This window comes from Triturus cristatus, chromosome 8 (genome assembly GCF_964204655.1).
Source record: "Triturus cristatus chromosome 8, aTriCri1.1, whole genome shotgun sequence".
NCBI lineage: Eukaryota > Metazoa > Chordata > Amphibia > Caudata > Salamandridae > Triturus > Triturus cristatus.
Window position 1 is genome coordinate 1183180885 of NC_140591.1, and position 27265 is coordinate 1183208149.

At 43.4% G+C, this 27265-nt stretch overlaps 1 protein-coding gene across 5 annotated transcripts in view; it reads right to left on the minus strand.

Moving 5' to 3' along the window:
* The window catches only part of NIPA2 (NIPA magnesium transporter 2), a 140098-nt gene that overhangs the window by 49954 nt on the left and 62879 nt on the right, over positions 1-27265 (minus strand). For 3 of the 5 annotated variants that reach the window (XM_085622865.1, XM_085622866.1, XM_085622867.1), the window contains 2 exons: positions 2821-3049; positions 1849-1905 (listed from right to left, as the gene is read on the minus strand). In XM_085622865.1, the coding sequence (XP_085478991.1) occupies positions 1849-1905; positions 2821-2959 (196 nt within the window). In that variant the 5' untranslated portion in view covers positions 2960-3049. Of the gene's footprint in view, positions 1-1848; positions 1906-2820; positions 3050-20485; positions 20553-27265 lie in introns of all 5 variants that reach the window. The other 2 variants (XM_085622868.1, XM_085622869.1) reach the window with 1 other exon arrangement.

Consider the following 27265-nt stretch of genomic DNA (forward strand, 5'->3'; position numbering starts at 1 on the left):
TAGGAGGCCCCTATATTGTTGATCTGATCAGGATACAGCCTGTGTTATTATGGCACAAAATTTGGTCTTCTGAACCCACTACATTAAACCGATCAATTATCAATTGCCTCTGATCCACATCACCCATTAAAATTCCCTGGCTTAAATTAGTACATAACTATTTAGCAGATATTGGTCACCCTGAATATTTTAATCACCCCCAACAATCTGGCCCTCGTTCCAAGAAAAGTACTCAAAATGAAATGTTTAACTGTATTAGAGAAAACAAGACTAGCATCTGTAATACTGAAACCGTCTGTTCAGAGGAACCAGATGATTTTGACCAGTTTTAATATACAGTTTTACTTAGCCAATGTTTTTAATGCACGCTACAGGTTTGTTCTGATTCGATTCCGTTTGGACATCTTCCATCATTTCATCAGCTTTCCCACGGTTAATAACTGGTCGACTGATATGGGGAAATGTACCTGTGACGAAATCTCTCTGCAGAGCACTATGCATACTGTATTGTTTTGTAAGCATTTCTCTGAGGCCAGAAGAAATTATGTTAAATCCTTGTTAAGACAACTGGGCTTTGTGCAAGGCTGACCAGTTTTTTTGCATCTGCAAATGTTACCTACCATTTATATATGTACTGTCATGGCTCGATTCTTATGGGACGTTGTTATACTAGGCAGATGCTATAGTGAAACCTGGAGATGCACTGAGTGTGCTTTTGATGATCGCACTTGCATTTAAGTACTGCAGTTTTTACTTTTTTTTTTAACCTGTTTAAATTTTATACAGTTTTTTTAACCATATTATGAATGCTTTTATGTAGCTTTTATGATTCACATGTGAATTCGAATAAAGCTGACTGACTGATTATAATATTGTGCTTCAGCCACTATGAACAGTTGCCATAATGCTGTTTTGGCCTATAGTGCGAGACCTTCAATTCAAATGCATTAATAATTATCTCATAATATTTACATGATCATGAGAAGTGCTGGGATGGCTCTTAGAGACTCAATACCTTATAACAAAAAAGCATAAACTATATCAAGAATGTGTGAGGAGCTGTATAACAGTTCACGTGTGAGATAAGACAAATTAATAAAATAATTAATTTGTGCAAAGGTACTCCAATGCATTACTCTTCTGGTAAGAAATTTTGAATACAACTCAAACCCCTTTAAGTAATAACACATTAAACAATGTCATCTACTCATTTCTTATAATTCCTACATATACAAAGAGAATAAATGCCCAGCCATATATGCTTAGCTAAATAAGTGCTCACTGCTGACAACTGGTCCGAACTTAAGATTACGAATTTGAATGGGCACTGAGCCTTCCATTCTCCCAAGATCAATAAATGGAGTGCCATTACTATTCACAGGACAGAAATGGCAAAAATTGTGATATAATGTTCATTCTTCTTATTTTTCAGATCAAGGACAAACACATTTGGGACGATTTCAGATTCAAATGCTTTCTTGAATTTTGTTGGTGCGTAACCAGTGACTAGGTCAAGATGGGACCCATGACAAATTCAATGTTCTGAAAGTTCGAGTTTAACTCCTACACTTCCTTAACTGAGGAGCCGTGTTCAGTGAAAAGCAAAAGAGCAGAGACAGTAGTATCTAATTGAGCGACACTTAATAACTGAAGACAATGTTTCATCCTTGTCATTGCTGCATATAGATTAACTGTTGTTATTGTCCATCATATCCCCTGTAAGTATACAATAATTTTTAGTTCTTAACTCCATGAAGCCATACGCTTCAGATGTGAACTGAGCAACTTATGAGCACTCGATGTAACATGTCAATACAAAAAAGTTTTAGTAAATTCTGTGATACATACTTGACAGGAGTCCGGACCACCAAAGCCCTTCTTTGAGGTATGCATGGCCGCCTTGACCTGGGGATGAAAGTGCAACTGTTAGGGGTTTGTCATCGAGATGCACATTTTAAAGATGAGCCCCATTATATAATGGAAGGGTTATATGTTAATACCACATACACCACCCAATGCCAGTAGCCATCGGGCATCATTAACACAGCCTGCTTGAACCCCTGCTTCCACAAGCCCAGACGAGCCTCAACGGCAGGTTCTGCAGGCAACGTTGCATCATATAACCCCTGAGGACCATGCTATCAGTAGTAAAGACTATGAAGTAAAAGTACCCAACCAGGTAAGAAATGGGTAATAATAAAAAGTAATAGCAAAAACTGTTGTACGGTAGCTTACCATTTAACAAAGTATCCGAATAAGCCACCCAAAAATGTCAATAAGAAATACGACAGGATGCATTACTGGTTGTTCTTTTCATGTATTTGTGAGATCTGTATTGATTCACAGTGTCTCCTCCTTGATTTAACAGAAATATTGTCTGGATCATTAAACATAATAAGGTCAGTGTTGTATGCCCTGCCCATTACACCAATCTCAAAATAGATATGGCAACTAATTCAAATACCAGTAGTGAGAAATTGTTATTTTATACTGTGGGATAACGCCAATTTACCCTAATCCCCAGAACCTGTTAAACAATCTTTTAAGATGTGCTCAGCAACACTAAGGAGTACCAGCAAAAGCAGGGTGGATCTCTGCCCCTCTATATTCGAACACTGGTCTCACTTTGTGCCTTTTCAGAGATCCCACGGTTAGCACTCAGGTCACAAGCTGAACATTGGATAGTAAGCTTGATATATTTATCACTGGAGGACGCTTTAGAGTTTGATGTCTTTGTTGGGCATTTGAAGAGAATTGGGATGGATCTATTTTTTTATAACATAACAGGGAATGGGAAACATTTGGAATATTCTTTCTTACCAGCTCTCGTGGAGCCCTTCCTGGCCAGGCGCAGGAGTCCTTTCTTCTTCAAAATGAAGCTGCCGCCAATGAAGAGGCTGGAACTGATCGCCAATACCAAACCAATATAGAAGTCATATTTGCCACGGCCCTGGTTCATTTCGTTAGCTGCTTAAGTGTTTAGAACGGTTGCATTGATCGTGGATAGAGGTGGCTGGTGCTTGCAAAGGCGGTGGCTCAATGTGCACTCCTAAAGAAATTAAAGACCATTAAGGTAACTGATAAACTATCACGCCACGCCATCTTGTAACAAAACTTTACTGATTTTTTTAATTTTTTTTTTTTTATAAATTAGGTGTGAATTTTACTGTTCACAAGCGATTATGAAGAAAGAAATGGATTATCCATACTTCAGGAATGATTTATGTACACAACATTTGTGCTCCAGTATTAGTGGGTAAATTCATAGTACTGAGGAAACATGGTTAGATTCAGTCTTAGCACCCTGCTATACTCTCCCAACATGATTTAAGTCCTGCTTTTGAGTAACTGTTAATACGCCTATATTTTATTTAGTATTTCAGATTTCATTCACTCAAGTAATTCCAAATGCATCAGTGCCACACTAGACCCATATCCTGCAGGGAAAGAATGTCTGTCACAATTTGCTGTCTAGTAGGCAGCTGGAGAAATTACAATTCATTCAATTGTAAATACTACGTTCAAATGCTTCATTACTCCACAAGGAAAAGCGTTTTGCTGTCTTGGAAGTTCACAAATATATTTCTCATGTGAAATAGGGTATAAAAATGTATCCTTTTTGGTCAAAATATATCAATAATTGATGCATAGACAAATTATAGCGTTTTAGGTGTACCACATTATTCTAGTGGCATAAAATGTCAGAAGAACATCAAAAGGCAGCATAGAATAATAGCATACGTTAACGGTTAATTAAGTCTTTTTATGGAACTTGTTTGAAAAACTGTTTTTTGGCTTCTCAATTTTTAGAAACTTGTCATATACAAGAAAGGCTATCACACCCACGAGTTACAACCAGTAACCATTGATATGTCTTAGTAATCCTGAATTAAGGGTTTGTAAACATTGCTGTTTGTGATAATAAGGTTAAAAAATAGTAGTCATTTTACATTAGAACTACATGGGTCTTTAAAGAAAACTGAAGCTAAACTTGAATCTGATCCCACCAGCAGACACACTAGAAGACAAAGCTTGTGGGGCAACACACATTAAAAGCCACACATGAGACTTGATGAGAAAAACATTGATTTTTCAAACCTTACTTCAAATATCATTTGATAATCAGCATTAAACAAGACAAATTGCCAGGCATTCAGTCCAAAACGCAACTGTTACTTTCAGTAACGATCTTTCTGATGGATACTGGGTCTTCCTGCATGGTCCTTCGCTTACGATTATCCTCCAGGTGCCAGAATGGATATGGAAAACATTTAGCTCGCAGTAGTTCTCCAGGGCCATGAGGTGGCACAAGGTGACTCCAACTGTAGCACACTCAACACAGATAAGACGACATCTGACTGTTTGGCGATGAATGGTGGTTAGCACCAATTCCTTGCATTTTTACCCAGCTCATTAAGGCACCCGGAGAGGAACAGAGAACTTTCACAACAGCGACAATATCAGCAGAAGCACACTGGCAAACCTTAGAATTTTATTAACAGCACTATCCATTGTTACCGAACGAAAGTAACTTCCTCATTTTATAAATAATTGTGAAGCAATACTATCTCCATTCTTATGTGGAATGAGATGAGGAAGCGCGGACTAATCAAGAAACTCATGCAAAACATACTTGGAAAAGTATCCTTCAATGAGTGCCTGGGCGCGAGACAGTAATGTTTTGCGAAGGCGTGCAGGGAAGCCCGTGTGGCTGCATGGCAAATTTCAGCCAAAGGTCGCACCTGGTGAAAGCAGAAAAAGCCACTGCGGCCTTTGTGCGGTGGGCCAGCCGGAGATTCTTTCTTGGCCAAGAGTTAACAGAACTTTACACATAAGGTGACCTAACATGAAATTATTTGTTTGGTGATGCCAGAGCCTTTTTTGGCTTCAGCAAATCCCACTAAAATGCTGATCGGTCACACGGTCTTATGTGGTCCACATAGTAAGAAACAACATACCTGGGGTTCAGTATATTTAATCTCATTTACTCCTTGTTGGGGAGGAACGAATATTGGATGAGTGATGATGGACTGACCACGGTATACACTTGGGTATTTAAAAATAAATAAAACAAGCATTGGCATAGCCAATAGATCTCGCCTTTGGGACTTTATAAGTATTTAGTTATGCAGCACAATATCCTTGGTGCAACAACATCAACTGTTGCTTGGCTAAACACTTAAGGTCCCAAAGGCGAGACCTATTGGCTATGCCAATGCTTGTTTACATCTGTTGACTGTACAAGCCAGTTTTTGTATGCTGAAAACCTAAATAAAGCGTAAAAACAAAAAAGTGTGTACAATGGAGGGAACATAATGGAAGAGACAGATTGTCGGTATTCAATATAGTAGTGCGGATGAATATCCTTGACATTTAATAGTTCAGAATGAGGAATACCGGCAGTATCATTTTGAGACCTCTGACTCCATGTGAGTGTAATCTACACTAGGCAAAAGAAAATCGATGCCAGTCAAATGTATCCTATTCAGATTTTATCCCACCTATTAAGCCTGTAAACGGTGCAGGCAACAAAGAAATGAACATCACATAAGTTAAACGTGCATTGTAAGTGGTCCATCTGAATAACCAAAATGAACATTCCTGTTAACAAGGATGAATAAGCAGCTTTGTTCTGGTGAAAACAGCCTGTAAAGATTAAGTGCTAGTGAGAGATCAGAGGCTAGACGTGTTCCCTTTCAAGTAAGGCTTAAGTGTACAGGAGGACAGGTGGACAGCCCCAACTGCACCGGAGCACCAACGAAAACATTCAAAGACTCACAGGAGACCGATTAAAGATCCAACAAATGGACTGAAGAACAGTACACATAACACCATCCACAACGTCCTGTGATCTGTTTCCTGGGTTAAGGGTTTCATTTAGCACGTGACCGCACACTTACAGGCTCCAAGCACTCTGACATTAAGCACACTGGAATGCCAACACAAAAGCAGAAGGTTCCAGTAATGAAATGCTTGTTTCAGTGAGTGAAAGGTCACCATTTCACCTTCAACAAACTACAAGTTAGTCAGTTGACTGCACGCGTCATTTTTTGCCCAGATGCCTTTATTTATGTATCTAGCCTAGCACCGCACCAACACGGCTTTGTGCTGACTTCAAGGCGCTCTAACCCAAGGACATTCAATTCAACTCACCACCTACACACTACACGCACATTTCCATCAAACACTAAGAAAATGGGGCTGTAATGCATCATTAACACAGTGACTGTGAAGTGAATTGATGTCGAGACAGACAGCGAGTAGGCTGGCGCACTGCAGGTTCTTTTATGAGGCCGTGGCACGCAAGGCATCGCTGCTTCAGAAGCAAAGTGCCGCCGGGGAAGAGGTGAGCCGGACGGACGATTGCTGGCGATTTTCCACGGTGTTAAAGTGAACACGAGAAGGCAAATGCCAACAGCTCTTTTCAAGCACTTGTGCTTGTGCTGGCATCCACCTTGCGAGAGCGAGCAGCGGTGCGCGGGCCATATGTTTTCAATTAGCGCGCCACTGCTCGCTCCCGCAAGGTGGATGGCAGCACAAGCACAAGTGCTTGAAAAGAGCTGACCAATTCCTAAAGGTCACTCCTAGAGCAGAGCTGTGCGCTACGCTCTAGGCGAGGCCTAAAAAGGGGGAGGGCAGAAGTGAAGAGCCAGGTTTTCTAGATGGGAAGCATATGAAGCAGAGAAAGGGATCTAGACCGAAAGAGCCTATTAACGTACCAACCCTATCGGCCAAAGTTAACATCAGCAAGAAAATAGTGTTCTAAGCAAGCACTCAAACTTGGAAACTGAGCACTGGGTCAAATGTCAAAGGTACAACCAAAAGGGGTCAAATGTCAAAGGTACAACCAAAAGTACAACCTAAAAGGTAACAAAATTCTAAATCCTACTGTGGCACAATGAAAGGCAGGGACGGAAAGCTAGTATAACAGGGTTGTAAGGGCCTTGGCAGGCATGCCTTCCACCCAAGCTTACAAAAGAATATTAAGTGACAAATTGAGAACCTAATCCCAGTCCTAGTGGTGTCACTCCCAATCTAATGCATTATGGTCTATGTAGTTCCTTTCTCAAAACTAGCAAATATCACTTCAAGGAGGTGGAGTTGCATGTTACCATGGTTACTGGTCTCTACAGATTCACTGACTTACATATATTTTTTCCAGACTTTGCTTTGCCTCAGCTCCGAGCCTTACTCCATTTCTGTTTTCTAGTTTTTCCTCTTATGCATTCCAGTTTCTCTGGTCTTTTCCTCTCCAGGTCGCAGAGCAACCTTAACTCTGTTGATGGGGGAGGAGCCAAGATGGCGACCGGAGCAGACGCTTGAGCGCCCGGCTCCGTCGGTCCGTGGCCTCGGACTACTATCCTGATGCCCATCCTCGCCGATTTTCGAGGTGCAACGTGTGCGAAGACGCGCTGACCGCGCTGCCGCTTTCCCGGAGTCTCAGCCCGCCCGGATGCCCGAGTTCTGGGTGCTTTTGTCCTCTGCACTGAAACCCTGCGCCATTACGGCCTTTGCTGGCCCCCTGGAAGCTCCGCAGTTGCCGGACCAGCTAGCGCTAACCTGAGCCCCGCGGTCCCGATTTCACCTCGCACCACGGATCGTTGCCGGACGAGCCCGGAGAGGGACGGCCGGACACCTTCTGCACCCTGTGCCGGACGGGCTGGAGCTGTGGGGTGGGCCCCGGTGCGGCGGGTCCCCTGCCCCGCTCTGAGGACCGCGCTGTGGGAGGCAGCTGCCCCCTTCACCTATTGCCTAGCCAGCGGCGGAGGGAACCTGCGAGAAGAGAAGCGACTGTTGGCCTTTCCCGTTGCGGCGTAGACCTGAGGGGAATTGACTCCTTGCTACGAACCCCCCCCCCGGCCATTGCACCGTATAGCGGCAAAACATGGCGTTTAGTGCCTGCTTGCGGCTGGGGGGCGATACTCCGGTCTCGCCTGCTGCCCACTTCGCCCCCCCTCTTCCGGACACCAGCTCCACGGTGCCGTCCCGGATTGCTGCCGCTGTGGGGGCCCAGCCTCCGCTTACATGCGGCTCCGTTCTGGCTGCCCTGCGGGACTTCGAACTACAGATGTGCGCTGGCCTGCAGGCGCTGATTGAGCGGTTTGACCCCATACTGTCGGCCGCGGGTCGTGAGCGCACTGTGTGCCATCTACAGGGCGTGGGTCTCCCGGTGCTTTTGTCCGCTTGCGGGGACGCAACGGCGGTGTGTGACTGTGTTACACTGGTGCCTTCACCTGGCGCTCCCGGCGCCCAGGGTACACCGCTCTACACCTCAACTGCGGATGCTTTGTCCCCCTGGTCATGGCTGCCTGCTTCATTGTTGCCTGCCTCACCGCGTCCACTGGACTATCCTGTTGAGAGATGCCTAACGGCTTCGAGGAACCGTTCGCGGTGGCCCACTGCTGACTTTTTGTGGAACTCCTGTACCTTACTTGCCAGGTTTGGATTTTATGTGGTGCAAAGAGGGACCTTAATCGATGGGCGGCGGCCATTTCGTGATCCTACTTCACCATCCTTTCACAAGCGACCATCTTGTTTTTGTTTGTTCGGGACACGGGGCCTTCATGCAGGGGCTGGTTTAATCCCAAGCCCGCGATCGGGCCAGGGCTAGACTGATTTCTATTGTCATGGTTTATGGACGGGCTGGCCTGGGACTGGAACTGTATGTATGTTATGCGCGCACTGTTGCGACTTGTATCCCTTCGCTTACACTGTGGTGCCATGGTATCTTCGCATGCCGTTTTTTGGCGTAGTGGGCTCTCAGTGTGTGGGGGCCATGATTGGCTGATGGTTTGGGGCGCTCTGGTGTCCCGTGGGCTCCTCCCCGCCTTCTTTTCTGTTTTCTTACTTTCTTTCCTCTATTCCTACTTTCTTTCTCCTCTATATTTCGGGTTCATTGGGCGACAGGCACTATGCTGGGGGGGGGGTAGGCCGTAGCCTCCGCATTGGTGTAGGGTGGGGGGGTAATACTCTGTTCTTAATTAGTTCTATGGGCCTTTTTTCCTTTATGTCTCTGCGTTCTACTTTCTTCGATTCGGGGTCCGGGTGTGGGGTGGATCGAGTGGGGGCGGCTCCGGAGGGGTGCGTACTTGCTCATGTGACTATCCTTTTATATTTTTGCACCGCCTCACTGTTTGAGTTTTTACTTCAATTGTTGTTCTTACTGCTGTTGCTGCTCTCCCGTGTGGTGAGGCTATCTTGCGGACTCGAGTCTCCTTTGTTCCTATCCTTCATTGACTTTTTTCTTGATAAAATTATCTAAAAACCTTAAAATTAACCTTCACTTCTCCTTCCCCGGGTGTCAAAGATATCTCCAGCATGTGATCCATAACTTGTTGTTAATCCTGACTGTTGACGCACGGGGGATTTAATGTGGGTATCAGTGCTTCATTGTATCGTGGCCGGCCTGACGGTTGTAGGCCCGTATTTGTTCTTTTAAGATGCACGAATAAAGGTTTTTTTATAAAAAAAAAAAAAAAAAAAAAAAAAACTCTGTTGATGGAGCATGGATATTCCAGCACTTTGCTAATTGCTTTTCACATGGCTCGCTCCATGTACCTGTGCATGGCTCCTGAACTGCTAGCTATATATTCCGCCTGAGCTCAGCATTCTTGCATCCATGTTTCTAATGAGAATGTGTTAACCTTGATGGTTTGCTTTAAGGCCTCTTATTAGCTCCGGTGTGCTTGCATACTCTGTTCCTTGGCTTTCCATATCCTGTCTCAACTCTATACCTCCTCTGCCCCTGTCGTCTTACTGCTTTTGAACCTTTGTCTTTTACTCCAGAGTCCCAGTTAGTCAGGCTGGTGTGTCTGCGCTTTCTCCATTCTTCATGGTTACTTTGCCCCATTCTCTGTTCTTATGAATGCAATACTTTTCGGAGCCCAGTTTTTGAATTCTGATCTCTTGCCGTGTTCCCATTGTCCTCTTGGAGGTTTGTTCAAATGTTAGTTCCGATTACCAAAGGGTGGCAGCGAGTACTGAGGCTTGGTAATTCATGCAAGTAGATTCATCTAGCGCTCTTCTTCCACAATAGCTGTGGGGTGTCTCCCAGGCCTCTGCCAGAATAACTGCTCTTTGCCTTATTATAGATTTTTCTCAGCTAAATATCATTTTTAACTCATCATACAAACTATTGGTTATAATAATCTATTGTTCTTCTGTGTTGTATTTTCCTGTTGCCTTTCCACTTGTTTATTGTACGGGTGTATCGGTTGTCCTAGTTTTGTCTCCTACAGGCATAATATGGTATCAGTTCAGTATTCAGATTCCTGTCCACACCACTCTGCTGCAGTCTTCAGCTTCTGTCATGCATTTCTTCCAGATTACTGATTCCAGTTGGGAAGACTGCCACAAAGCAGTGTCACCTGGAGAATCGCCATTAGTGATGGTACTGTGGGTGGAAGCGCTGAGCTAGTGAAGCCAGGTTTAGCGAACTCTCTTAAGTGTTTCACAGAGGAAACTGCCTCTTCCCTAAACAGGCACTTTCCATCAAAGTGAAGGTCTATTAATGGCACCTCCTGGACATCTGCTGAAAAGCCAGCAGGGCACAACCAAAAGTTTTGACATAGAGGTATAATCAAGGCCATAGATTGTACCATAATGTCGTCAAAATCCAGACAGCACTTTGAGATCTGTTTGGAAGCATCTAAATTGTCAGAGAAGGGCTTTTTCATGTGGTCTGATAGGCTAATGCACCACCACAACAGCACATGGATTTGGAGGTCCGCAATGCTAGGAAGTTTGACGGAAAGACATTTCTGCCCAAGGAGTCACAGTCCGGAGGTGAGGTGAATAATGTTTTAATATTCAATTTGACTGAAGAAGCTTGCACTATCAAAGTCCCTAGTGTAGGGTGAATCAATAAGAAACTTGGATTAAGAGGCCCAGTCTAGGGCACTGTTCTATTAGGATTGGGCCTACAAGGCCTGAGAATGGTTACTTCCAAGCAGCCTAAACTGCCTCCACGTGTACTTCGTGAATGACTGCTGGATTTAAATCAACAAGTTAGACTTTTTCAGCAGTCAGTATGGGTAATTCAAGCGTTTATGCTGCTTTTCATGTTACAAGGTAAATGAACCAACATCCTCTGAAGGAGGGTCCAAGGAATAATTAATGTCCTCTTCTGTAGACATGTTATGGTCACTGGTGTGGCACCAAGATCGTCTCTAATAGCAACACTAGTTGTACATGGTGCTAAAGGCACAACAACTGGCACTTTAGTGGGAAATTATAAAAACCGAGAGGAACCCCTTAAGCCAAAGGAATAGGGTACCATACAAATATGCAATCACAAAGGTTTCCTTTGGACAACACTGTGCAACCAACCATATATATTGTGCCTGAAAAGAGTCTTCAACTTTGTCACTCAATCAAATCCATTGCATTCAGGATAGGAGAATATATCTGTATACCCAAGGATACTAATAAGTGCAAGACTAATGACAGAAGGTTAAAATGATGTTATTCATCATAAAACACACAAATCTACACAATTGAGGACACTGTGTCATAAGATATAAAACAACATTACAAATTCCATACATTTCATTACAAAAAAACACAATAAAACATATCAGACAACATACATTTAAAATATGAGCGACAGTACAGAAAATAGACCAAAGACTGTCTTAAATTGATCAAAAACTGAGACTGGGTGCTGTACTCTATTGGCACTCGAAAGTCTCAGTGATAATACAGATTGTGGTCCTAGCAAATCAGGCGTCGACGTGTTTCGATGGAAGAATTATAATGCCACCTTTTACAAGACAGACGTTTTATGACTCTCGCAAACTAATAAAAACAGGAACAATTAAAAATCGCCTCGTTTGCCATAAAGGTTTGAGGGAATATGAATATATCTTGAGCACCAAATTATTAATATGTCTGTTGTCAGCATTGCCTGTCCATATATTGACTAGAGGATGTACCTGCGTGGAATGTCCTCAAATTTGGGTGAATTGTTGTTCCTATGAGTTTGTTTTCCTTTTATAATGGAAAATGTAGGGGTCAAAGAACTTCTTGCAGCGATACTATGATGATATGGATTTGCTAGCGGGCGGCAGCCTCACGTCCTCCGTTCCTGTGACTGTAGATTGATGCGGAACTTTAGAGGGAAAGACATTCCTTAGAAGAACACATGAGGGAGTTCCTCCTGTCGGAACTAGGGCCCTCACACACCCAGCCAGCTAGGTGTCATGCTTCATCATATGGGCCTACTCCTCGTCGGGTTGGCACTGCAATACCCGACGGGCACCCATAGAGGGCCTCTTTGGCGGAGATCTTTTGTTCCTTGCCGTATGGTGCAGTAGGGGGGCGGGTGGAAGGGGCCTAATGAGGTCTAGATGTAGCGAGAAGTGATTAAAACAAGTTGGATAGTCCAAAGATACTTTTATTCAAACTGGATATACACCCAACTAAAAACCTGGGTCAACATGTTTCATGCCGTTAGGTCAGGAAGATCCGTGGCAATTAATCAGGACCTAGTGGTTGAACTATCTACACTGTGTGGTGGGTGTGTAATCTACCTACCACATCCCGGTGCCGGCAGAGAGGGGTAGGTTTTGACGGCTCACATCCTGGAGCTCAATGGGCAATACGATGCATTAGTCCAGTTATCCTGCCAGCAACTGACAGGAGCAAAACTTTGTTCACTACTAGGTCTCTCCGAGATACTGTGGGTACAGTGTAGATAGTTTAACCACTAGGTCCTGATGAATTGCCACGGAACCTCCTGACCTAACGGCAGGAAACGTGTTGACCCACAGAGCTGAGCATAGTTAAACTGAAACAAACTTCAGATAACTGCCACTCTTTTCACATTTTTAAATCGGGTGGATAGCCAATCTTAATAAAAGTACCTTTGGACTATCCAACTTGTTTTAATCACTTCTCACCACATCTACACTGGATAAAGCCCCTCACCCCCACTGCACCATACAGCAAGGAACAAAAGATCACCGCTAAAGAGCCCCTCTATGGGTGCCCGTCGGGTATTGCAGCGCGACCCGACAAGGAGCAGGCCCATATGATGAAGCATGACACCTAGCTGGCTGGGTGTGTGAGGGCCCTAGTTCCGACAGGAGGAACTCCCCTCCTGCTAAACTTTCCATAGCAGCACATACTTGGGGGCTGATTGACATATCTCCCTCCTTTGTCTAACCACTAGAGGAACTGCATACCCATCTTTCCTACAAATCTATGGGACACTACCACTCTTGCAACAGACTCACCTGGAGATGTTTCCCACAGCTGCTATTGTAAACTACGGAAATGCTCAGTATGTTGATATCATGAACGCTAATGTTAATCCCCATGAAAGTACAAACCCTGGCATTCAGATTAACAAGAAGAAATACGCATCCACATCTTGATGTCATTAAACAGGCCCTGAGTGAAGAGAAGTCTCAAGTAGACACTACAAAAAAAATGTTACTTCAATAACGTCACCAACTATTGTTTAAAAAAAAGAGCGAGGGTGGGAAAGTCTAGAGGCAGGAACAACCGGTATTTGATGCATTTTTCAGAAGGGAGCTACTGCAGAAGGTGAGGCTTGGTATTTGATGCATTTTTCAGAAGGGAGCTACTGCAGAAGGTGAGGCTATCGTGGGAGGATGGCAAGTATATACTGGCTAGATGTTTTCTTTCTGTATCCCAAGAACCAAGAAAATTGTTTATTCAAACAAGATAAAAAGGGCCAGTCTGATCATGTATGAAAATCAGTGGCACATTCTTCGTCTTTGTCTGAGCCATCAAGGAATGAGCAGGCAATTTAATGCCAATGTACTGCACCCACTCGCGGTTATGCTAATAGACAAAGGTGCCTTTTGAGACGCATTTGATGCAAGACTAAAGGAAACGCAGTCATCTCTATGACGATTAGCCCAAGTAAAAGGAACAACTGCAGTGTGCATGCATACATGTGATAGTTTCCAGAAGCATGGATTTGCCTATATTTTGCAGATACTATTTGGTCTGAAATACATCTTTGACGACGTAAATAACAAGCATTGGCATAGCCAATAGGCCTCGCGTTTGGGACCTTATAAGTATTTAGTTAAGCAGCACAATATCCTTGGTGCAACAACATCAACTGTTTCATGGTTAAACACTTAAAAGGTCCCACAAGTGACACCTATTGGCTATGCCAATGCTTGTTTCTGTATGTGGACTGCACCTCCTTTTTTACTTTACTTCAGATGGGCTTTCACAGGGCCATGAACCTCCACGTTAACCGTGTGGTATGAGGTTACTTTGGTTCCACATGAGAAAATGTGCAGTAGTGAAGCGCAACTAGTGTTCGTTAATAAGAGTATAAAAATACCAACAGATAATCTACTGTTTTAATCTGCAATGTATTGAATATCTTTGTTTTTTCATAATACATTCATGCCAACATCTAGAAACAGGAAAGATTGATTTATTATTATTATTTTTTTTTTAATCAGGGTTCATTATTTTCCCACCTGACTACTACCCATGTAGACAAGTGCGTCAGCCCCTTCCCCCACCCCACACATGTAGTAAGCGCTATATGAATGTTACCATACAGTGGAACGTTTATGTACATATTTCATACTTGGTCACAAGTGTCACTCTCAATAGGATTTAGCGAGCTCTTCATTTCAGGAGTTCCAGGAGGAGGGATAGCTCAAGGAGTCAGAGCTGTCAGAAATATGCAGATAAAGAGTTACGGTACCAGTGACTTAAACTAAGTGACTTTGCTTTATGTAGGCTGCACTTGGTCAGCTCTATCACTTGCAATTTTCCCAGTATACTCTAAATTACCCATAAGTAGAGCATGGTTGAATTAAAAAGTCCCAACATGCACCGTAAAAGTCCCAACATGCACCGTGTACTTGTATAGAAAGACAAGTGGTAATGGTGACACAAGTGATGCAGGCTGCTTGACATCTGCGGGTTAATGCACACGCTGCAGAGATATGGGAATAGTCTGCACGCAAAGTATTTAAATCCAGATAGGGGCATTTCAGTCTTTTGTTCTTCTCAAATAGGTAAAAAAGAATAGATATTTTCATGGTGTTCCCTTAAGTGCAATGGAGCACAGTGACACTACTGGTTGATAATAATACTAAGTAAGAACACAATGAAATTATGTCCGAAATCCCCACCACTGCTCTCTGCTGCTTTTCACTTCATTCGCTGAAGGCTCGTAGGTTACGATTAGCGTATTACCAAAAGAGCACAGCACTTATCTGATCTTATCACACTGAAAATACGTGGTTCATTATTTACATTTTTTTTTTTTTTCCATGTGCATATGCCTTATTTTAATATCATGCAGTAGTTGAGTAAACATTTAACAAGTCAACCATACCATGTTTTTCCTAAAAAGGGAGTAACAACCACTGAATTATACATTAAGCCCCTCATTACGATGCCAATTGGATTGGCATCCAACCGCCATTGTGTCGGAAACGGGACCGCCCGACAAGGAGTCAACAGTTCTACTTCCCAAATTACGATGTGACTACCTTCACGGCGGTCAGCAAGTGTAAGTTTCCTATTGTGGCCTGTGCTGCAGGCCACAGCATTAACTGCAATAGTAAAAATACACCTTTTAAACTTCCACGCACCGTATGGCTGGCAGCATGCAGTGCCTGCCACATGATGCGTGAACGTCTGGGGGGCACCAGTGGTGCTCCCCAGGCCTTGTAGTGGAGGTTGTGTGGGAAGGTGGTCCTGCTAGGGGCCCCCAAATTCCACTTCCTACAGCCTTTCCATGCCGGCCGGACCACCACAGAAAGGCTGTCTAAAAAGGACATATTAATCCCTACGGCAGTGCCTGTGTAGGCCCCACCCCCATTGTAGGAAATTACTTTGGTCGTACGGGCTCCTTGAACCCATCGAAATCATCAGTCGGCCCCCAGCATGCCGCCTCCAACCACCGTACCTGTTTTTGGTTGTATTTGGCTGGCGGACACCAGGCAGCTTGAATTTTCTGCTGTTTTGCATGTACCCATTTCCGAAGGTTTAATATAAAATTAAATATTTTCAGAATATGGGCTTGAATGACCCAAAAGGTTTTTTTTATTTTTTTTAATTTTTTTTTAAACTCTTTATTAACCTTTCCATTTTCAACCAATACTGCAATACCATATGTTGCTTTATCAAGTACATCACAGTTTGCTCGTGTCATTATTTACATTTTTGTAAGAGGGTGTGGCATGTCGTTTGTCACTAGGGTTGCAAGAAGTAGACCAGAGTCTAAAACGCGGTTTGTCGCTGCCAGCTCGATAGGGTGTTATGGAGTGGAAGGTGGAGTTGAGTGCGCTAGAGATGGGAGCGAGAGTATGCCTGCTACTCAAGGGTGAGCTCACCATATCATGCTATGATGTAGTATTATGAAACAAATTCAGTGTCTGCTAATGCTGGGGAGCGCGGGAGGAGCGGAGGCAAGAGAGAGAAGCATACGGCCGAGCGAAAAACGCAGGGGAGAGAAGTGCACGAGGAAGACAGCTAAACAACGCGACGCGTCTGTGAAAGCGATCACGATCGCGGGGATGCGCTCTGTGGTCGGGGAGGGGTGGAGCGAGGCCAAACATTTAAAGGTGTATTTTGGGGAACCTTGTGTTCCAGCAAAGCCTATTTGCTATGGAAGGCATTCAAGCTATTTGATGCCAGTTGACAAAAAGATTTACATGTCACTGTCATTCAAACCAAAACATATACCAGAAACATGTGCACATCGCAGTGACCTGTCTGGCACATTTTATAATGTGGCCTTTAGCGTACAGCCTACCCTTACACCACTCACTAATATTAACTAGGAGCATGTAAACTCACCAAGTAGTTGTTAGCATCAAAATTAAGTGTTGAATTAGTTAAAACGCAGTTTTGACCCCTAAAGCCTCGTTTTCAAAGTATGCGAGAGGAAAAAGTAGCAGAAATTACAAATTGTTTTCTGTATGGAAAGCTTGACACTTTCACTCCAGTGGAACAGAGGTTAATTTTTGGCAGAGTACATCAGTTGTTTTCACGGTACCTTGCCTTTATATGCACTAGTTCTATAAAGCGTTTTAACGCTACATCTAGCTACTAATCGCAAGTAAGCTCCAGTCACCAATAGTTCTTGTTCAGTAAACTTTAAGCAATGATGCCCAATACTTAGAATTGACTTAGTAGAAGCCAAACTCGGCAACAAAAAGTGGTACCAGGGGCGGAAAGAAGACAATCCCTACACCAATTGTGGGTTTAGAGATTCACATCTTCTTGTATTAATTAATATATATTTCTGAAACATGACAACAAGACGTTCTTAAAGCAAAGAATCACACCAATCACAGACATTATTTACATCATTACAGTTCCCCCACTTCATTATAGACTCATGTACCACGCCATCTCAGTTCCCTCTGTCAGGTGGACTGACTTTTCTGAGCCATAAAGCTCAATCCATTTTTTCTTACCTCAAACACCTCATCGTGAACATCCAATGCAACAATTCTAACTGGACTAAATTATTACGGAACGAGGCTCCCTAAGGGGTATCCCCTTGCCACACGTATGGGAGACAATCTCACACACCGCTCCATCAAAGGCAAAATTATGTAATGCAAGAGATGAAAGGGGAACCTTTGAACGATTCCTTACCCCAGGCGACAAGTTTACCTCATCACTACGAATATTTCATTCACCTTTCAAGTAACCATGCTGCACACATCTCAAACAACACTGGTGATCGTAAAGGGTACAGGATCAATGAGGAAAAATGGACCAGTCCTCTGACCCAGCGATCAGTACTCCATCCCGGGATCAGCGGTGTAGTTTCCACTCATGCAGCAGGTGCAGCGGCACCAGGGTCCAGAAGCCTGAAGGGCCCATTGAAGCATAATTATTGCTGTAATTCACGGTTAAAACAGCGGCCGGGCCAATTTCCTTTATTGCCCTAGAGCCCATGAGCTACGCAACAAACGCAAACCCATAACAGAAAGCTAAAAACTCTTGTGAGGGTATTCGTCCTGTGAGACACTACAGACTCCACCCCTAATATAGCTATTAAGCTACCCTAAATGCACGGTCCTTCCCACGTCTCCCCCACCCTCCACCGACAGGGGGATATTCACTTATAGGAGACTACACGCTTAAAAACACCCGTAAACAAATATTTTACCCTCTATTCGGATACAGGTGGGGGATGAACTCTCTGACATGAGGAAGGTGAGTAGAGGCACTCGTCAAGGGTGCCCCCTTTTATCCCTTCTGTTTGTGCTGGTGATCAAACTTCTCGCACTGCCGTTGCACGGTGAGATTGGGCCTTTGGGGATAAGAGTGGGGAAAAACAATTCATGTAGTATCTTTATATGTGGATGATACTTTGGTGTTTGTTCACTCCCAGCTGAGTCGGTCCCGCTCTTATTGCGACTGCTGGGCTCTTTTGTTAAGATCTCGGCTTGAAGGTCAATGTCCGGAAGTCACTCTGGTTTCCCTGGGAGAACTGATTGGCAAAATTCTGGATCAATTGCTGACTTTGGAGATCCTCTGGGAGCTGGAGGGGGTATTTGAGCATATGGGTCACACACACTGAGGCAAAACACCAACTCAAAAACGTTGATAGGGTTGTGAAGTAACTCAAGCACTCTATCCATTTCTGGAATATGCTTTCCTCATCTGTGGTGGGAAGGGCGGCTATCGCAAAATGGTCTCTCTCTCTCTCTCAATGTGTTTGCACCCTGTCCAGAATTCCATTTTTGCGCTCCGCGAAAGATTTTTTTGTAGGCTAGACGGCCTGTTGAGTTCCCTCATATGGGCGAGGGGGCACTGTAGGGTGGCCCAGACTACCTTCAAGAGGGACCAGGAGGAGGGTAGACTTGCTGTCCCAGATATACGATGCTACTATTATGCTGCACACTTACAGCACACTTACAGCACGCTGCCAATGGTTAACGGTGTCCGATAACTGAGACAAGTGACTGGTGGGGTTTGGATTGAGAGGGTACTCGTTACCACAGCTGATGATGGTGGGGGCAGGTCTAACCATCCAATACCCCATTTGATTACAATCATGGCATAGATTTGGGAAAAGGTGGTACCGAAGATACTACGCTGGGCTCACTTCAGTAGGGAACTGAAGCTGTGCGATTTAGCTCCCTTTAAAAAGATAGACGTAGACATTTCCATGGAGCAATGGAGAGCCGGAGGGTGCCTGGTTCCTGGTGATGGGTGCCCATTAGAAACGTTCATTCTGTTAGAAAACGCTCGGGCCACATTCAAGTTCGGGCCAGCAGACTTCCTGCATTACTCTAAATTGGAAAGTGTCACGAAGGAGGTCTGGGCAGACTTTCTTGGTTCACCGAGTCCATCCAGGGTGCTTGCCGGCCTTCTCCAGTGCGAGGAGGTGCGACACCTGATTACCCTCTTTTATAGATCACTCAAGGGAGATATGGTGCACAAACAGTATGCAGCTTGTGCAGCCTGAGACCGGGAGTTGGGCCTGCCCTTTAAGATTCGGAGTGGGAAAAGACTGCAGAATTGGGGCATACAGGGTCATGTAATAATAGTTTTAAATTACTGCATTTCCACTTTCTACACGCACCTATATACCCCATATACATTGAATAAAATGGATACCACCAGGGAAGCGAAAGGTGCTAGGTGCAGGGCAGTACATTTAAGCATCTGGCCTGGGAATGTGCTCAGGTCCAGGGTTACTGGAAGCAGGTCCTGCCATATAAAGTGAATGGCACTAGCTTGAGGATGTCCCAAACGCAGTTGGCATGATTACTGGGCATAGTGATCAGGCCGAAAGGTCGCAAAATCCCCTATAAACTGGAACAGCTGGCCCTCCTGTTGGAAAAGCACCGAGTGGCCATTGGGTGGTTGAGTGCGAGAGCTCAGACTTTGGACTATTGGCTGAGGGACTTACTGGAGTGAGCGGCGGAAGAAGAGCAACATATGAAAGTGTCGCATACGGATGAGGAAGCAGCCTATGAGACATTGCTATGGGCTCAGCTGATTAAATTTCAAGAAAGGGCTGATTCGAGCTCTAATAGTGGCTCAGAAGCAATTGTCGATTGTACGTAGGCCACTAAGGTAGCAGATTTTAATGTGAGATTCCTCAGTGCATAATTTACTTTTTGACTCTGCTTCATTGTATTATCTGTCATGTTGGTCCGGACCTTGGGAGCCCTGGTGGTTGCCCAATCAATGTGATTTTACACCAAGATTGCTTGTAGTTCATCATGATAACAATTGACATAACCTCTTTCAATTCTTTGAGGAAAAGACGTACGTGGACCAGATCACTTGCACTGTATGTTTTTGTTTGGGTTTCTCTGGAAGAAAAAAAAAATCAATACAATACAGTTTATAAAAAAATTAAAAAGCCTGGTGTACCCTGCCCCTTACACAGGTAAGCAAGACGGTTCCGGAAGGGCTTCATACCAATGACAGCGCACAGAGTGCATGGGTGTACTAGTAGACTCTGCTCAGTAAAATGCAAAGATTTCTGTGAGTCACTTACTGCAAGCCAGCCAATGTCATGACATGCACAGCTTAAAGCCAGAGGTTTAAGGCCAAAGGTTCCGGATCTGCAGGAAGAAGAGAGAGAGTAAAACATGACTACGGTACCAGGGCTAGAACCCGCCGAAGGAAATCTGCTGACTGCAAGAGAATTGGGTTCTGGTTGCACTGTTTGGCATAAAAATGTAAACAGGTGAGAGAAGTTATACACACAGAAATGAGCCGTATCTGAGACATACATGCATGTGCTCATGGTACTGCTGCATAACGCGCTGTATTAAAAATCTAGGAGCTGCTTCCAGTCACAATACTAGCTGGTGCAGATCTCTACAGGTTGAGAATGGAAAATAAATACATAGGTTATGTGTGGAATGTCAGAAGTTGGTAATTACTCTGGAGCACATCTCAGTTCAGTCCCATAATTACTCTTTGTGTCGCTACTATCAGATAGCATTACTGTTTGTTCTTTCCAAGTCTATGAAGAAGTCTGCACAGATATAGTCCTGAGCTTGCTGCACTATGGATTCAGGCTGCACCGCACTAAAGCTCTGCAAAAAGGATAAAACGGGTCTGGGATTCCCATCCAGAAGAGATTTGGCCCAGCAGTTTGTCTGCATTCTGTCTCTTGGGGCAGGAGCCAATGAGGATCTGCATATGGTTGGTCTGTCTGTCATGGCACAGATGAAAACGACAAACTGGGAGGTGCGATGAAGGCATTGCTAGTGACTTATTTTCATTAAAGCATTCCATTCGTGACCTGTTGAGTTGTCTAAGTGGGAATGGGAAAGAGCCAGGGCTTCGAAATATAGTAATTGTCAACAGTGCTAGTTGTTTTAAGTGGTTCTTTGGCAGCTTTGGAGTTTGTGGAGATCTAAACAACAACCCAAAATGTAATAGCTTGGACAGGAATTGTAAGTAAACTGCTATCACTATGAAATGGTTTGGAGTGGTGTAAATTGCTATTCTGTCCATATAATCAGTACCTGTGTAGGTCAGGAATACTCTGAAATCCCTGATGCTCTGCTCATTCAAGAGAAATGCTTTATTTACTGTGAAACAATGGGCTATTACTCTTTCAGTTGAAACAAGTGTGAGCAATTACAAAAGGAAGGGGTTCACAACATGGATGCCTGTGCTTCCAAATGCAGTACGCAACAAACTATGTTTTTAGGATGTCCCTGAGCATGCACACAAGTGCCAGGGCCTTGAAGATTATTCTTTTAAAAACTGGTAACTTTGGGGTACCTTTAGTATACTATGTGCATGAGGCTCCATAGGCAGCCTTGCACGAATGCTGATACTGCCTCCCTACTTGCTCCTTAGAACTATCACCAATCTGAGACTATACGAGAGGCTATAGACCACACAGATATTCGGCCTCATGTCAAGGAGTAACATGTATGTGATATATCTTTTTATGTCAATGCCACCAAAAATGATGGGATGTAATAAATTACAGAAAATGCCAATAAAAATGTTTAAAAAAAAAAAAAAAACTAGGTGCATGAGGCTCCCATAGTAGAGATGGAACAACGATTAGTGAATAGTGGTGTTGGGACTCCCTACAAGCCTTAAATTCCACAACGTGGATTCTGTTGGGCAGTTGAGTCTTTGCAAGACCCAGAGTTGCTGGGATATGCCACGCACATCTACTAACAGCTCGTCGATTCAGAGCGCAGCAATGCTCAACATTGGCGTTTTCTGGAACTGGATATCAGAGTTAATAGCCTACCTCTGTTGCTGTAGTGGGTAATGGACCAACGTAAGGAAATGGATGAGTGGGTGTAACCGAATGCAATCACAGGCTGGATGGGGCCCTATGCCTTGCAGGAGTGGCACTGTATCTTAGAGTGATCTGAAATGGCCAGTGTCAGGTTTAGACATGCAAGGTCAATAATTACTGAAGACAAAATGGTTGTGACTGGGCCAGTCGGGAATGAGAAGCACAGAGGCACACTAGGTAAAATATTAGAAGATGCAGACTGCACTCAGTCACAAGCAAGACACACAATATGGCAGCCTGCTTTAATGCGCTGGAGAATGCTCACAGGGATTTTGTGCCAGAGGGCACCTAGTTGTGGACCACCCTTTCTACAAAAAGGTAGGATTCTGTACTAATGATGGTTTGGCATCGTAGCATGCTCAACAGCACTTTGTATTCAACGCTGAACCTTTCCAAGAAGGAGACATGTTTCAGTGAGAAAGTAATTGTGAAACACAGCTCAAGAAGACTTTCTCCTCAATCTTCCTTGTTGACTTATGCAAGGAGTTTAAAAATTAAGGTGTATTCTTACTAGGCACATAGATTGAGTTACTGTGAATTTAAGGTGTACTCAATACTACGTTACAACATCTAAAGCAGCTGGCTAAAAACATTGAAATATATGAAGAAATAAATATTAAACCACCTGAAGTTCGATAATAGAGGTAGGGGTGTGCGAAACGTGTGTACATTGATGTAGCATAGTTCTGCAAAATTGTGCAAAATTCATCTCACAAAAAAATATGCAAACGGTCCATTTTGGTAAAAATTAAAGTTGAAAATGTCATTTTTAGTTCATTTCTGTTCGCTCACGTTCAAAACACTTCTGCTCATGTTCAGATATGCAGTATAGCACTCAAAAATTATCCGAAAGGTGTGCCCGGGTAAGAAAACAAAAAACCTATCTGAAATGTTTAGTGATCACCCAGGTTAAAGGAACTGCCACTCAAATTCAAATCACTGGTCGCTTACATTCAAATTTGGGATTTTGTACTAAAAAATGACCCAAACAGTCTACTTGTGTAAAAAAAAATATATATATATATACCCAGGATGCCACTTGCATTAAAAACATTACCAGAATGTCACATTTTTGTGTTAATATTTCTCCCCAAAATTAGCGGTGATGTAATGAAGTAACCTTGGTCATTTTGTGCAACTTTCTTACACAAAATTACGTCAGCTATGCCAGTGTAATTCAAGTTTTGCCCAGGCCTTAATTTAAATTTAGTCCACATAATTCATTAAACCCATAGTGTCAGGGAAGTACTTTGTCCCAATAAGTTACATAGTTCAAAAGCAGTTTATTTGACCAAACAGTAAAAATACAAATATTGAAATGCATTGTGTCCAACTACTTTGTCCCTGTTTTCAACAACAGGAGCAGATGAAGCTCACACCTTTGCAAGAGGCCGTTTGCTGCTATTCAAGTGTGCTCAATGATCACACCAACAAAAATGTGGCATGATTTTGATAATATGGCAAACTTAAAAAAAATGTATTGCATAGAACATGAAAAAGAATCACAGTAACGTTAAGCAGCATTTTATCCAACACCATACATTGCTTAGGTTTTGAAATTACAAATATGCATCAAATTCCCCATGGCCCCTGCCCACAACTCCCCCCTGCCCCCAACCCAACAGTTCACAGGGCAGCAATATGGTCCAGGCCTCACGGACCCCAAGTGTGTCAAACATTTTTAATCAATTTTAAATCAGTGTCCGAATCTACCCAGATTACCGTGGAATACTATACAATACATTTTGTATATTGGAAATTGCTACACCACACTTCAACTCCTAGATCTACACAGGCCATCATTAATTTATGGTACATAAAATAATGCGCAATGAGTGTTCAGCTCCACAAGTACATTGTTCTGGAGTATTAATTATTCTGCGCCTTCTATAACCTTTGAGTATGTCAAGAGTGGGTGTGTGGAGGAACACAAAGTCTTTCAACACAGCAAACGTTTGCTCACAAAGGTTGGCATATGCTTCGCATACCTAGCCTCCGGTTTCGAGTCACACCCAAGCTGCCCCTCACTCTGGCTTTGTGTATTCTCTTGACTTTTGTTGAATGTTGACACTGCATTCGGAGCACAAAGCGCATGGCAGGTTTTCACCTGCCTTTGAAATGTTTACCAGTAGCCACAAACGTATTACCTTGCAGAACGAAAAAGACACAGCAAGCCTCAGTGTAAGCAGATTAGGTTGATGTTATTTAAGAATCATTTGTAAAGCACGCTTTCTGCCATCAGCATGACCCAAAAGACTCACTGTCCGGGTAGCTTCAAAACCGGGTTTAAAGATCCCATTGCAGGGCGCAGTATAATTTGTGTTGTGACGTTGAATCATCAGTGGTGGATCTGTTGTTTTATTACAGCTTACATTATCAGTGTTCTAGTCAAGCACATCTCTCCAAGTTGCAGTATTTGTAAATAAACTTCCTACATTTTTGGATGCCTCCTGGGTTACTTGGCATGTAGGCTGGGCATGAAGTAATTAAGTTGTCAGTGCTGATGATGAACCTTGACAGCCTCTGGAATCCATTAGGGGGTGGCTTGAGTTTCATCGGAAATATTCGGGTATGTTCAGTTGCAGATTAATGTGTGGCTTGTTAAGAAGGTGGCCACTGTTGCGAGCACCGTGATATCAAACTATACAGCAATGTGTTCAATAGATGAGTAGTATTATGCCAAATGTTTTTTGTTGGGTCCAGTGTGTTGTTTCTTAGTGTTTACTGCTAATGGGTGCATTATGATGTTCTACAATAAGGCATATCTGTCTTGTGTTGGATACATGTGTTGTCCTGTCTAATGACTTCTGATGGAATCTAAGTAGCCAAAAGGCAATAATAGCACATTAAATTGCACTGTTTACCTTTTTACAGTCAGTAGCGAGCCTCGGATGACATCAAGAGGAGGCCATGGTTTATGAATTACGCCACGCAAACCTATGCTGATTTTAATCCTGATCCTGGGAAGCTTCACCGTCGTCAATTACACTCAGACTCAACAGTGTCCTGCTACTTTTTCTCCTGGTGGTCTTCTTTAGTTCATCCCAGTGGATCTTTTGAGCCTCCTCTGTGTCTTGGCCACCAGCTCACAATAATTCTTAAAGTCCACTGCCCTATTCGGAGTCCCTTTTTCATAGAGGGTAGCCTGCAAGATAACTTCCAGGTGGCTACCTCACATTGGTGGACAAACAAAGACTTAATAGGCTTAAGAGGAGAATTTGTATTATTGCATAACAGGTAAAAGCTTGCCAAAGGCTATACATTTCTACATTCCTCCAACTCACAGGCAGTTGGACAGTCATTGGTAAACATAACATCCACTGATAAAAGATCATCTTCAACTATCCTTAATATGACTTCATAAGCATTATCAACATGCTTTTTCTTGCCATGGTATACCACTGTTAAGGAGGAGTCGGGGTGGAGGCAAAAGGGATGGGATGTTCATTCCTCACTCTTAAACTGCATCCATTAAAAAGTAAGGATAAGGCATTGTAGTCAAGATTCCAGCCTTGGAAGGATGACGAAATGGGACAAGATTTACTTGCGAGACACCCCTATGGGTTGGTACACGCCTGAAGGAAATTGTAAAGTTGAAGGGCTTTCGGCAATGGGATAGGATAGGAATCTCTTAACTAGGAGATCTCATAGAAGGAGGTGCATTCATTCCTTTTAGCTCCCTGCAACGGGACTACCAATTACATAACACCCAGTACTTTAGATATCTACAACATGCCTGGCAAGCAGAAAAGATAAAGGTAGACGAACTTCAAGAATATAACTAGAAGGGACGGTCCTCCAGGGTGAACTAGTTGAGGAAACAGTCTCCTGGACCTACGAGACTATCCTCAATAATGTCCCGGACACCCTGCAGAAATTGAAGGCAAGGTGGAAAGATGAAGTAGGTGAATTGGACAGCACAGACTGGGAGGCGGTACTGATGCACCAGAGAGAGGTGGCAATCAGGTCTCGTCTAAGACCTATTCAATTCAAGGTTCTCCATAAAGCAAACTATGCCAGAGCCCATTTACATAGAATTGGTGGGGGAGCAACCCCAAATTGTCTGATGTGGAGCGGAGAGTGGGTCATTCCCGCACATGGAATGGTCCTGTCCATAGATTAACTTCTACTGGAAAGCAATAGTGTAGGAACTAAACAATATGCTCGGTGTCAAACACCCAATAGACCCTAAATCATACTGTTGGGGATACCCACAGAGGTGGACGTGCCTGGGAGTAAACTTATTTTTAGTAATTTAAGTCTAGGAGTGGTGAGGCAAGTTATCGCCAAGAATTGGGGGGCCCCTGAACCACCTACTTTGAGAGAATGGCAACGTGGAATGGACCTCTACACGGTCGCAGAGAGAGACACGTATAAGGCAAGAGAGTGCCCCAGGCAATTTCACAAATTGTGGGGTCCATGGCTTACATATTACAAACTAGAAATGAGTGAAGGAGAGGGGCCCTCGCATTAGTAAGTTACCCAAAGGCCACAATGATAGAAAATGGATTACTGACCATGTGGGTCACACAATGGAAATTATGCTGATATGGTATTGTCACATTCTAACACAGCAAGAATTGTATGTACTACCCAAAGTAGCATTGTTGTATGATCTACTGTTTTGCTGCAAAAAACTGAATAAAGATATGAAAAAGACTCCAACCTTGGCAAAACTTCCACGACTAACTATCGACCAACAGGCATATGCTTCGCATATCTAACCTTTTTAAACAGGATGATGTTCCTGCAGAGAATGTCATGTGAACTGAAGTGTCAGAAAGAGTATGCCCATTTATCATTCTCTTGCTGTGAGCAACAGAGCAGTTGATTCCAAAAACAAGACCACCTTTTCTTGTGGCGGAGTTTAGTATGCTTCCGGAGCAAGATAGAGTACGCCATCTTGAGTCTGTTGCAACTGTCTGAAGAAGGTTTATTTTGGCTACTAGAAGGAACTTGACCTTGAGCGGCCATCTTATAATTGATTTAAACATGTGG